General features: G+C 48.1%; 1 protein-coding gene across 3 annotated transcripts in view; it reads left to right on the forward strand.

Moving 5' to 3' along the window:
- The window catches only part of antxr2a (ANTXR cell adhesion molecule 2a), a 129,427-nt gene that overhangs the window by 98,816 nt on the left and 17,003 nt on the right, over window positions 1-13,608 (forward strand). For 2 of the 3 annotated variants that reach the window (XR_008810750.1, XR_008810752.1), the window contains 2 exons: window positions 11,932-12,173; window positions 13,159-13,217. Coding sequence is in view for 1 of the 3 variants with exons in the window: in XM_056286670.1 (XP_056142645.1) it covers window positions 11,932-12,069 (138 nt within the window). In the remaining 2 variants the exon portion in view is untranslated. Of the gene's footprint in view, window positions 1-11,931; window positions 12,222-13,158; window positions 13,218-13,608 lie in introns of those variants that run through there. The other variant, XM_056286670.1, reaches the window with a different exon arrangement.

Here is a 13,608-nt window from a genome sequence, read left to right on the forward strand (position 1 = left end):
TCGGGCGTCCCTACAGACACAACTGGCTGTGTCTGCGGGTGGGAAGCCGGATGTGGGTATGTGTCCTGGTCGCTGCACTAGCGCCTCCTGTGGTCGGTCGGGGCGCCTGTTCGGGGGCGAGGGGGAACTGGGGGGAATAGCGTGATCCTCCCACGCGCTACCTCCCCCTGGCGAAAGTCCTCACTGTCAGGTGAAAAGAAGCGGCTGGCGACTCCACATGTATAGGAGGAGGTATGTGGTAGTCTGCAGCCCTCCCCGGATCAGCGGACGGGGTGGAGCAGCGACCAGGACTGCTCGAACGAGTGGGGTAATTGACCAAGTACAATCGGAGAAAAGGGGGATAAAAATCCAAAAAAGAAAGGAAACGCGTGTGATGTGGATTTGTGTGCATACTTTTCCGGTTTTCTGAATGAAGGAACTTCCCGTTGACTTCATTCTGACCGTCTTGATGGTGCATTATAGCATACACACTCAAACATGAAGGAAAGGAACCTGTGCATTATTCTTCATTACAAGCGACATACAAGGAAGTTATGACCCTGCCCCGATGGGGCATTTTTTAGAAGCTGTTTGTTTATTGCCCGTCAGCAATTTTACAGAAGAAAAAAAACAGCTGCAGCAGATAAGAGGACATTAAATAATAAATTTGAGTTCATTGGGTCATGAAAAAATGTCAAGTTTTTTGGCTATAACTGTTAAGAATATTTGATTTAGAGTTGTTTTCAAAGATACTATATTCCTGTCTTGCTAAGTGAGAAATTAATTGGTTTTTGGTTTTTTTTCCATTAGTAGTGGTCAACATTCATGGTGTCAAAGGACAGGGTTTGTCATGGCTAGAACCACTTGCATTATTTCTGAAAATAGTTACCAGTAAGTTATAACAGCCAAGTTTGTGTACCACATTTCATACAAAGGGTGGCACAGTGGCTCAGTCATTAGCTGAGCCGCCATACACGTGCGAGTTTGAAGACTCTTAAAATGTACTTGGGTGGGATTTTAAGTGTGAGTGGGTGTCTGTTCACACAGCAATGGACTGGCACCCTGGTCCAGGGGTTGATTCCGCTTTGCACCCAAATGCATGCTGGGATAGGCTCCAGCTGTCACGGCTGGTGCAAGCAGGGTCACAGGATACAGGACAAGGACCCAAATGCAGATGTTCAATATGTAGTACACAAGGGCTTATGGGGATGAGGCGGTTATTTATATTATCTATTTTATTCATCGTACGCACTGCTCAGAGGTTGACTCAAAAGTCCAATAAATAAGCAAGGTTAAAGACATGTTGGTAACAGTCTCAGATAATGGAGCAGAGGTTGAGAACAAGACAAGATGCACATGGCAACTTAATTTGGCAAAGGAGCAGGGAAAATGGGAGGCTATGTGCTGGAGCTAATCAAGAAAGGGGGAACAGTTGGGATACACAGGGTTGATTGATGACAAAAATCAGGGACGAGGAACTGACAAGACAGGTGAGGATTTCAAAATAAAAAGGGAAAAACAACAATGACTGAGGTATGATGAGCTGACTGAACTGGGAGACATCATGACAGGACCCCTCCCTCAAGGGACACATTCCGGATCAGTAACATCGAGCAGGATGGGTGGAGGGGTCTTGGAGGAGGGATTCAGGGGCAAGTGGTCTGGGAGCTAAAAACAACAAAAAAAAGAGGGCCAGGGATCTCAGGCAGGTGGTCTGGGGATGACCTGGAGGCCGGCGACGTGGGCCGGACCACGCAGGAGACTGGCGACGTAGGCGGGACCGCTCTAGAAGTCGACCTGAAAGCAGGACAGGTGGGTGGAACCTCTCTGGAGGTTGACCAGATGGCAGGAAACCAGGAAGGTGGCCAGCCAGAATGCAGGAAACCAGTGCTTGGGTGGCCAGCCAAAGTGCAGGGGGATCTGGTCATAGGTCCCAGAACCAAAAGAACAGGAACTGGGCAAACAAGTATGCAAGGGCTGGACTTCTGAAGTCATAGGAGGTGGGGCTGCTGTAGACTCTTGGGGCAGAGCAGCCTTTGTCAGCTGAGGAACACGCTCTGGCGCTGGTTCTTATGCTGTAGCTGGCTCTTGGACAGGTTGTGATGTGACAACTGGATCTGGCTCAGGCTGTGATATCTGGTACTGCTGCAGCTCGGGAGACAGGGCTGCTGCAACACATGAGACTGGGATGTCGCCGGCTGAACAAGAACTGCAGGCTGTGGTGTCAATAGCTGCACAGAAACCGCAGGCTGGCGCAGCGACTGGAGGGCTGAAACAGATCGGCATGGAAACTGCCGGGCTGGAATAGCATGCCACCAAGGAGTCGGAAGGGCCAGAACAGCACGTTGGCATGGTGACTGCAGAGCAGGTACTGCTGACTGGGACTGCAAGGCAGGAAGAACCACCAGTAACAATGGCAAAGTGGGGACAGAAGGTGTACCGCATATAAAGCTGAGTCCTTACCGCCAGCGGCCTGGGTTCAAATCTGGCCCGAGCCCTTTGCTGCATGTTATCCCCTCTCTACCCCCCTGCATTTCCTGTCTCGCTCACTCTCTCTGCTATCACTATCCAATTAAGGTGGCAAATGCCTAAAAAAAAAAAAGTGGGGACAGGAGACTGGACAGGCATGGGTGGAGCTGGTACAGGAGGTTGCTGGGTAGGCCCTGATAGCTGGCAGGAGCTGACAAATCAGGCACTGGAACAGACTGGCATAGTTGCAACACAGCCCAATGAAACTCTGGGTTTCCTGCCATGAACCCTGGCTGGCACTACAAGGATCTCCCAGGCCCAGGCAGGTTTAGGGTTGGAGCCGGCTCAGGACAGGCAGGAAGCAGGGCAAGTCGGCTAAGGACAGGACAGGTAGGCTCACGGACCCAAGCTGGAGTGCGGGCTGGTTGTGAGCAGGCAGGGGTACAGGCTGAAGACTAGCAGGCCGATGACTAGCATGCTGCAGGTTAGAAAGAAGAAAGACACCCACTTTATTTTGTCATTGTGTTCTTACAATGAATTGTATTGTTACAACGAATTTGTTGTTGGCATTTAACCCATCCTATTGTATAGGAGCAGTGGGCAGCTGCAGCACCTGGGGACCAACTCCAGTTCTTCTTTCCACTGCCTTGCTCAGGGGCACAGACAGGAGTATTAACCCCAACATGCATGTCTTTTTGGTGGTGGGAGGAAACCCATGCAGACATGGGGAGAACATGCAAATTCCACAAAAAGGACAGCCTGGAGTTTGAACCCAGGACCTTTTTGCTGTGAGGCAACAGCGCTAACTACTGGGCCACCGTGCCACCCTGGCTGGGAGGTAGGCTGCAGGCTGGTGGCTAGCATACTGCAGGTTAGCGGACTGAGGTGCAGGCTAGGATTCACGTCTTAATAAAGTGCTCTGCCCACTCAGCAATTTCCTCAACCAAAGGCTTTTAAAGACACTGCCCGGCGTGCCAAAGATAAGGTTGCCTCTCTCTCCTCGCTACTGGAGGTGTATTTCCAGTCATTACGAAGGCACAAAAGATAAGCCACCTCACGTAGTCCCTGAGAAAACAATCCCATCTGCTGGGTCCGTGTTTGGCCAGATTGTTCTGTCACGGCTGGTGCAAGCAGGGTAACAGGAATACAGGGGATGGACTCAAATACAGATGACTGAGGCAGACTAACTACAGTTCAATGATTTAATACACAAGATGGTGGTTACCAAGCCTTGCCGGGGTGATGAGGCAGGCAAAAGGTCAAAACCAGAAAAGGCAAACCAGGCAAACAAAGCTGACAAGAAGCAGACATGGATCAAAAGTCCAATAAACAGACGAGGTTCAAAACAGGCAGGTAGCGGATCTCAGATAAACGGAGCAGAGGTTAGAGAGCAAGACGTGAAGCACATGGCAGTTTAACAATCTGGCAAAGGAACGGGGGGGGGGGTATGTGCTGGAGGTAATCAGGGAAAGGGGAACAGGTGTGGGATACACAGGGTTGACTCATGACAAAACCAGGGGGAGGAACTGACACGACAAGACAGGTGAGGACTTCAAAATAAAACAGGAAAAACAACAGGGTGATTGAGGTATGACGAGTTGACTGAACTGAAACTATGGGAGACGATGACTGAAGTTATGAGCTGACTGAACTGGGAGATATCGTGACACCAGCCCCCCAACCCTGACCAGGATTGATGGGTTTGAAAATGGATGGATAGTTGGATTCCATACACAAAGGCAATTCATGTACTTTACATAAGGCATAAAAAGACATTTAAAAGAAGAAATAAAACGATTCAAACGTTGAGAGATAATAATAGCACAAAAAGAAGCAGCAAAGTGAATAGGGGTCAAAGTGCAACTCTGTAGGCTGAAAATTCAGTCAAATGCAATGGAGAGCATGTAAGTTTTCAGCCCAGCATTAAAAGTCGCCCTAGTTGGGACAAGTCTGAGATCCTCTGAAGGTTTCAGTTTTGGAAAGCATGGTAACTAAATGCTGCTTCGCCATGTTTCGTTTCAGCTGTGGGAACGGTAAGCAGACCTCTCCAAGATGACCTGTCGGGTCGAGAGGGTTCATAGGATAAAGGCAGGTCAGACGTGGTTTGGTCCTAAACCCCTGAGAGACTTGTGGATTTACAGCAGCAGTGTTTTACAAGTCTACGCTATGACCCACTGGGAGCCAGCGGTGAGACCTGAGAATCGGTGTTGTGTTCATGTTTTCATGTCTTGGGTTTTATGAAGACCACGGCAGCACCCTGAACGAGCTCAAGTTGCCTCAGAGCTTTTATGGGGACACCTGGAAAAGGTCAACTACAGAAGCCTTAACTGAAAATTCCCGTTTTTCATTGTAATAAGTCATGTTTATTGAATCTTGCAGTTGACCGTCGCTGCTGCGGGATGCTGTGACGGTGCTGCGTCAGTGACGTTCGACTTTTTTACTGCAGGGTGTTTCTGATGTTGGTCAACTACGGACCGAATTTTGTCCTACTGTTGCACTCAGTATAAGCTTTTCTTCGTCAAAAAATAGCTAAATTTATCAAATATACTCCTTATCCTTTTCTTGTTTTAATTTTTTCTCCCCAATTGAATCCGGCAACTACCCCACTCTTCCGAGCCGTCCCGGTCGCTGCTCCACCCCCTCTGCCGATCCGGGGAGGGCTGCAGACTACCACATGCCTCCTCCGATACATGTGGAGTCGCCAGCCGTTTCTTTTCACCTGACAGTGAGGAGTCTCGCCAGGGGGACGTAGCGCGTGGGAGGTTCATACTATCCCCCCCAGTCCCCCTCCCCCCGCTCAGACACCCCGACCGACCAGAGGAGGTTTGGTTTTATGCTGAGGGTCCCCCCAACTCTCACTGAAACGAGGTGAAACTTACTTTCAACTCGAGTTCGTTCATGCTAACGTGCAGAAAGACGCTGATGATTTTATTCATTCTTCACCGGTGTTTTTACTTCAGTAAATATTCCTGATTTCACCGGGAAAAGGCTTAAATCACTAATAACGACCAGTGATTTGGAGACTATGTTCTTTTTTTCTAATGCATTTGTGTATTACCCTCACTGCTCACTGTCAATTGTACAGGAATCAGTTGGGGGGGGGGGTCCAATAATGCATCAACACATAAAAACCACCTTTAACCATCATCGGTTCTTCACATAAACATTCAAAGATGGCCGAGGGAATGCTGCGCAAACACCCGAATCCATCCTGAGCTTCGACACAAGGTGCTGCTTTCCCAGTTGTTATGGGAGGGGGGGGGCTCAACTGCCTAGCCCCTTCAGCCCCTTCCCCTGATTAAGATTCTGTGGTGAGCAGCGAGCAGATGTCAGCAGCCGAGCTGCTGCCCCCCCACCACCACCCCTATATAAGCCTGTCTGGCTTCCCAGGTTATCTCCATTTGCACAGTTGTCTCTGAAAGTTGGCCAAACGCGGGATCAAATGCCACAACTACGGCTGCCTACCTTTCAGGGTCCGAGAGCCCGGAGCCCGTTGGATTGCCCTGAGAACGGCTCGTTAAGAGTTAACACTCAATTTTATGCGTCGTATTTCGGAGAGCGTCACGAGCAAATCCCCTTCTCGAGTATTTTCTCTGTGTGGAGAAATGCAGGTGGGGTGGGATTACAGCAACTCCACGCTTTGGGATTTCAGAGATTTATCTTGATGCTCATTTTCCGAGAGCTTGCTGTGAATTCTAATGCCCAATACACTATATGTGCCCATGAAGATTTAGGACTCCTGTAAGATGATTAGGCTGTGTGTTGACGGCGGCGCACACTAGTTTTAAGACAACAGCAGGGCTGTGGGGAAGGTACATATGTACGTGTGATGTACGAGTAATACGTGGTGCTCATTGGACAAGTTATACCACATCAGATTTGGGTAGTAGTCTGCAAAACACTAATACTTTAATAATGTGCTACAAGATAATGTAATTTCCCTATCACTTGAAAGCACAAAGCCTGCTTATGAGAGACCAAACAAAAATATCTAATTTTCCTTATCTGTTGGAACTTGTTTGCGAGCATTTTGTGAAATGAACAGATGGTCAGCAGCACACATCCAGTGGGTTGTGGAAGTCATGTTTGCGCACTCCCCCCCCTCAACTCCTCTTTCTCTCTCACCTACTGCCCCCCTCCCCTCCCTTTTTATCACAGCAGCCTGCTTTTGCGCCTAGCGCCTAAATCTGGGCTGCATTCAAAGTCACTCCTGCTAGGTATGAAATAATGATGGCACAATATGTGTGGTTAAATTCCACGGGGGCACGCGCTGAGTCAGACCGACGAACAGAATCTCTACCTGTGCTGCTGGAGGGCTCCGGGGGCCGTCTGGAGCCTGCTAATGACAAACCTCCAACATACTGACTGTCAGCTCAGGGCAGGCCTTCTCCGAGCCGCGGATAGATTCACGCAGGCAGCCCCCGCACTTCTGCTCGCTGTCTGAACCCATACAGAGCTGGCGCCGCGGCTGACGGACAGCGCTCTGCACCAATGGGTCGGGAGCCGGTTTGCTCCGAGGCGGACCCCTTGGGGGTGGAGCCTCGGCGGACTGAGGTGGAGTCACCTTGCCGGTAGCGGTTGTACGTTGCGCCTAATGATGATGGCGGAGGGTAACTTTGGCTGGGGGTGCTTGCATGTAACCATGTCATATTTTTTGACTCGTGGCCAAGAGAAGCATCAGATAGCTTCTGACTTGTCCAGCAGATGTTTGGAAATTGTGTTAATGTAGCAGATTACGTCTCGGGGTGCATGGCCACCTAGTGACGTGTAGTGGTTTTGAAACCCTGAGCCTAAGTGAAAGTGAATGGGGAAATCACCATCAAATTAGTGGGGGGTTTCTCTCTCTCTCTCTATATATATACACAAGTCAAAAAAGGGCTGAACCCATTGCAGCTTTGTATCTGGAGATCCTTCACTGATGCATAATGAGAGATTTTAAACATTTGCCGAAACAGATTCACATCACAGATGCTGCCTGCCTCCATGCAACACCCCGGGTATATTCTCACGGCGTATCTACCAATCATGTCTTTCGTATCTGTTCAGCTGGAGGAGCTGGTGTAACGTCACAGCCCCTCTTGATTCTTTGGAGTGAACACAACGCAGAAGAAAACATGCACCAGTGAAACCTGGTCGAACCAACCTCCCTTGTTCTCTGCTCGGACCACCACCGACGTTCCTGAGGTCTGAAGTTTTGACAGAACAGAGCATTTTGATATGCTGCTCTTCCTCTCTCTCTCACCATGTCCTCCTCTCTAGTGACTTGGGATCAACAGATCCAGTGCCGGTGCCAATCGTTAATCTGGCCCAGACTACGAGAGAGAAGAGGGATGCGGGGTGCGGTTTACAATTTCAGCTGCTGTCACCCGCCGGGCCGGGTGAAGGCGGCGGCCCACCCACGTGCGCCCAGCGCCGCTTCTCGGCGTGGCTGGCACCGTTTAACATGACGGCATTTCTCCCCCGCTGTTTGCCCACGGATGATGAGGCTCTCATTGCTATGCATGTGCCAGATGAATCATAAACCTATACCATATGCCATCGCAATTTGCTGATGGGCCCAAGCTGTTTTGGTGGAAATAAAATCCAGGGATTATGGAGGCTTGATCCTCGGCGAGTAAAGGCAGAGAAGGGCAGAGAAAGAGAGAGATCGAGAGAAAATGCTTACGCTCTCTCTCCCCTCTCTTATTGGCCAGTGAGCGAGGCGGGGGGGGGGGGTGAGCAGGGGTGTTGATTGACACCTCCCAGATTGTCAGCTCTACGGAAGGAGTGCGAGGCATGAGCCGGAACCTGTCGGTTTGTGAAAACAAACAATTTCTTGCGCACACAGTCAACAACATGTTTGTCACCTTGTCCCTGGTGTCCTACGGTGGACTTGCAGAGGCTTTAAAAAAACAACAACGGGACAAAAGCCCTTTGGGTATTACCTCTGCCTCCTCAGAAATGGACAGCATTACGAACAACTGTAATTTCTGTAAGTGCTCAAAACGCTTAACTTTCCAGCTTTTGCCAAAACACCCAACATGTTTACACAAGGTGAAGAATTTCACACCGCATGAAGGTGAATTTGCTTGCTGACGAAAAACAGAAATAAAAAGCTTATCTGGCATCATTGAGAGTGAGCAAGCTGATGTGGTTTTGTTTTTTTTTTATTTCTCTTTTCATAATATCAGATTATTTTCACGTGATCGTGGTCAACCTGACAAATAATGGTCAACGGAATTTAACACGTTCAAACCCAACACACTGCTGCATCAACTCTGCAAAAGGAGCAAAAAGAAAAGAAAAACAAAAATTCCATTAATAACTCCTTGGAAACTTAAAATATAAAGGATTTTGCGTAATCGCTTTGTCAACTGAGAAATTGAATTGCCTGTTGTCTGTGTGAAAATCTGCAATTTTAAGCAGTTTTAGTATTACTGTTTAATGTGTTGTGCCATGAGTCGTTCGGTGACTGATGTATGACTCCAGTTACTGGACTGATTTTGAAATCTGATGCTGCAAATAGTTTAATAGACCCAAAATGACAAGCCTCAAAAACTGTTGGGGGATTTTCAAACTTTACACATTCTTATTTAACAGGGTCATATGATGCACATTTGTCTATGTGATGTATTGATGTCGGAAAAGCTTATATATTAAAATAAAATACTCTAATATGTACTGCACACTAACATTACTACATGGTTTAGTGTGTTTTATTCCATGAAAACATGTTTAGTATATGTCTAAATACCATCTTCAGTCCACCGGCAGGAGTTAGAGCAGTTGGGCATGGCTCACTCAACCTGTATCCCTGTGATAACCACGCAAAGTCGGTTCATACCAGATTTTTCTAGGGAGAAAAAGGACACATCCTGATATTTTTAGTATATTAGATTTTCCCATGTTACAAACATTTTAATCCAATATACTAAAGAGGGGTGCAAGGCCTATTAAGACATAAACTTGGTGTGGAATGACAGGAAGTGAAAGAGCAAAGCAAAAGTCATGCTGAAGGGTACGTGGTGGGGAAACGGATGCTTGATGGTTTGGTGACCGTGTTATTTCAGAGCAAAGATATGTAGCTTATGTCAAGAGACCTCTTTTACCTGCAAAGGAACATTTCTGAGTTGAAAAGTGGGACCCGAGCAGCCAGGAAATTGGATTGACAGTGGTTATTTCCCCCCTTCTTCCTAGTGGTGCTCTAATGCTTTTAAATGTCTTTGAATTTTCTCATGATCAAAACAAAACAAAACAAAGCAAATCTGGTTTGATCATTTTTCATGTCGCCTTTTTTGTGTGATGGTCATTTTCAGAAGACTTCTTCTTGTGTAAATGACCTCCTCCCCCCGGACTTTTCCCCCTTTTCCTCCCTGATTGTATCTGGCCCATTCTTCCAAGCCATCCCAGTCGCTGCTCCACCCCCTCTGCTGATCCGGGGAGGGCTGCAGGCTACCACATGCCGCCTCCGGTACATGTGGAGTCGCCAGCCGCTTCTTTTCACCTGACAGTGAGCAGTTTCACCAGGAGGACATAGCGCTCGGGAGGATCACGCTATTTCCCCCCTCCCCCCTGAACAGGAGCCCCGACCGACCGGAGGAGGCGCTAGTGCAGCGACCAGGACACGTAACCACATCCAGCTTCCCACCCGCAGACACGGCCAGTTGTGTCTGTAGGGAAGCCCGACCAAGCCGGAAGTAACGCGGGGATTCAAACCGGCGATCCCCGTGTTGGTAGGCAACGGAATAGACCGCTACGCTACCCGGACGGCCTGTAAAGTCATGTTCCGTGGAAGGCTGGTGTCTGGGACACTGAGTGCAGCAGCTGGACAGCGTTCTTAAGAGGGCTCCTACACAACAGAAGAGTTTGTAGTGTCTCTCCGGTCACTACCTGCCATATTCATTGTTTTTCTCCATCTTCCTAACTAATCCCACAACCCCCCCCCCACACACACACACACACTCACTGTCTTTTACAACGGTTGTGTCATAAAACTTTTTTTTAGCTCAACATTGGCATGCAAGCTGATATTTTCTATATTTTATTGTTTGTATTGTTGAATCATTTGTGATAGTCATCATCTCAGGTTCGGCTGAGGGAGCCAGTGAACAAAAAACACTTGACAATGGCTTTTCACCATGATGAGAAAAGTAAAAACAAAACAAACAAACAAAAAAACAGGATGAATACTAAAGAGGCTTATTTCATATTCAGGTTTGGATTAATGTTGACCTTTTTCAGGACTGAGAAGCTTATTACGTGACGTCAGCAGCCAGGGCTGGGGCTTATGGTTGCTCGTGGTTTACAGTATGCTGTGCAGGAACTTCCTCTCAAGCGCGTCTATTCACTGTCAAACTTCCAACGTGGCTGGTGTCTGTAGGTTCGTGTGAACCTGGAGAAACCTCAGAGAACTTGGAGAAGTTTAATATAATCACTTAAGTAGCTCCTCGGCAGACGCACCAGTGTGAAGAGCCACGCTGACCACCATAACTCACGCTAACAGTGGGGCTGGCGATTACCGTACTTTTTAATTGAGTGGGTTCGCAGGAGCTCTAACTTCTTACTTTTACGAGGCAGGGTCTTTTAACGGCTCGGCCACAGTAATTCGATAATCATTTTCATTTGGTAGAATGCTCGCGATCAATCTGATGGATGACTTCATCAATCCTTGTAATACAGTCATATAGGTGGCAGACCCTGAATATAAGTGGGAAGCCCATGAATCGTCCCTTTTACGAGTCACATCTCAACTAAAACTTCATTAGTAGGTTATCGCGGTGGAGAGATACGGCCGCACTTGATATTCATTAAGTTAAGGTGTTACTGCCGACGTTACTTGGTTTGTGCCAGTAAATTATCCATTTGCACGTGGACGGGACTGGCTTTGATAAGGGCTCGAGGAGATGATTTATCCAGGAGCCCCCGTCTGAGCACCGGTACGTCTTTGTCTTGAAAGACAGAAGTCCCTTCTGTTCTGTACTCTTGTCTGTCACTTGTATTATGCAGTCAACGGTGTACTCTGACCAGTACAACAAGCAGTTTAATGACATGTTGATATTACCAGCAGCCAATGGCCTTATCCAGAGAGGAACCGAGTAGAAGACAAAACGTCCTAGACGACCAGCAGATAGTTGATCATATGGGGTGATGTATACCGCCAACTGGTTGATGATACAGGATGTAATAGTAAGAAGATGGATGGAACAAACTTCCACAGAGCCCAGGGAGTTGTGCAAGGAAAGGGAATGACAGTCGATTCAAGTCAACATCGTTTACTATATCCATCCATCCATCCATCCATTATCCAAACTGCTTGTCCTGCTCTCAGGGTTGCAGGGATGCTGGAGCCTATCCCAGCAGTCATTGGGCACCAGGCGGGGAACCGCCCTGGACAGGCCACCAGGCCATCACACAGGGCAAACATACACACACACACACATCCACACCTAGGAGCAATTTAGTACGGCCGATTCACCTGACCTACATGTCTTTGGACTGTTGCAGGAAACCAGAGCGCCCGGAGGAAACCCACGCCGACACAGGGAGAACATGCAAATTCCACACAGAGGACAACCCGGAACGACCCCCCCCCCCCAAGGTTGGACTACCCCGGGGCTCAAACCAAGAACCTTCTTGCTGTGAGGCGACCGTACTAACCACTGCACCGCCGTGCCGCCCTCATTTACTATGAAGAACTTTAAAAACAAAAAACCCCTCTTGGTACCAAATGGTTTCACAAGGCAAAGGCAAGCACTGGCTTACACAAAAAGGATGAATGCAAAAAATAAAAAAGATGACATAAAAAAGTTGTAAAACTATTCTCTACTACTACTACTACTACTACTACTACTACTACTACTACTACTACTACTACTTTGGCTGCTCCCGTTAGGGGTCACCACAGTGGATCATCCGTTTCCATCTCTTCCTGTCCTCTGCATCTTCCTCTGTCACACCACCCACCACCTGCATGCCCTCCCTCACCACATCCATAAACCTCCTCTTTGGCCTTCCTCTTTTCCTCTTCCCTGGCAGCTCCATATTCAGCATCCTTCTCCCAATATACCCAGCATCTCTCCTCCACACATGTCCAAGCCATCTCAATCTTGCCTCTCTTGCTTTGTCTCCAAACTGTCCAACCTGAGCTGCCCCTCTAATATACTCATTGCTAATCCTGTCCTCCTTCGTCACTCCCAATGAAAATCTTAGCATCTTCAACTCTGCCACCTCCAGCTCCTCCTCCTGTCTTTTCATCAGTGCCACTGTCTCCAAACCATACAACATAGCTGGTCTCACTACCATCTTGTAAAACTATTCTACTGAAGTAAAATAATCCAAACAGGAAGTACAGTGAGGTTGACTTCATATATGCAGACTACGTCTTAAAACAGACAAATGAATCAGGGTATACCTGAATAACTATTTACAATCAGTCTGCTATTTACACACACACACACAGACACACACACATACACACAAATATAACCGTGTGTAAATAATTGCAATTGTGTTTTTTTTTTAAATTTCCTCTCTTTTTCCACAGAGAATGCTGAGACGACCTCAGAGGACCCCCCCCCCCCATTAGCCTTTTATCCTTCCCTCCTAACCTAACCCCTGTGGAAACCTGGGTGTTTTCCCATGTGTTCACACAATCGCTCAGTCAGACTGTGAACTCCCTCTAATACTAAGATTATAATTCCCATATGATTATCCTTTGTTTTTCGTAAACAGACTGCCAGCTTATCCACAGTAAAGACCGAGACTCAGGACTCTGGGGTGCTGGTAAACAGGTAAATGCAGAAAAAAGGCCGAACAGATTGTGTTTTCCCCATCTCACAATGCTCCAAAAACAGTCCTGGTGTCCTGGTCGCTGCACTAGCGCCTCCTCTGGTCGGTCGGGGCGCCTGTTCGGGGGGGGAGGGGGCTGAGGGGAATAATAGCGTGATCCTCCCACGCGCTACGTCCCCCTGGTGAAACTCCTCACTGTCAGGTGAAAAGAAGCAGCTGGCGACTCCACATGTATGGGAGGAGGCATGTGGTAGTCTGCAGCCCTCCCCGGATCGGCAGAGGGGGTGGAGCAGCGACCGGGACGGTTTGGAAAATAGGGTAATTGGCAAAGTACAATTGGGGAGAAAAAGGGAGGGAAAATCGAAAAATAAAATAAAAATAAAACTGCTCTTC

The sequence above is a fragment of the Lampris incognitus genome, chromosome 1 (genome assembly GCF_029633865.1).
Source record: "Lampris incognitus isolate fLamInc1 chromosome 1, fLamInc1.hap2, whole genome shotgun sequence".
Classification (NCBI taxonomy): Eukaryota; Metazoa; Chordata; class Actinopteri; order Lampriformes; family Lampridae; genus Lampris; species Lampris incognitus.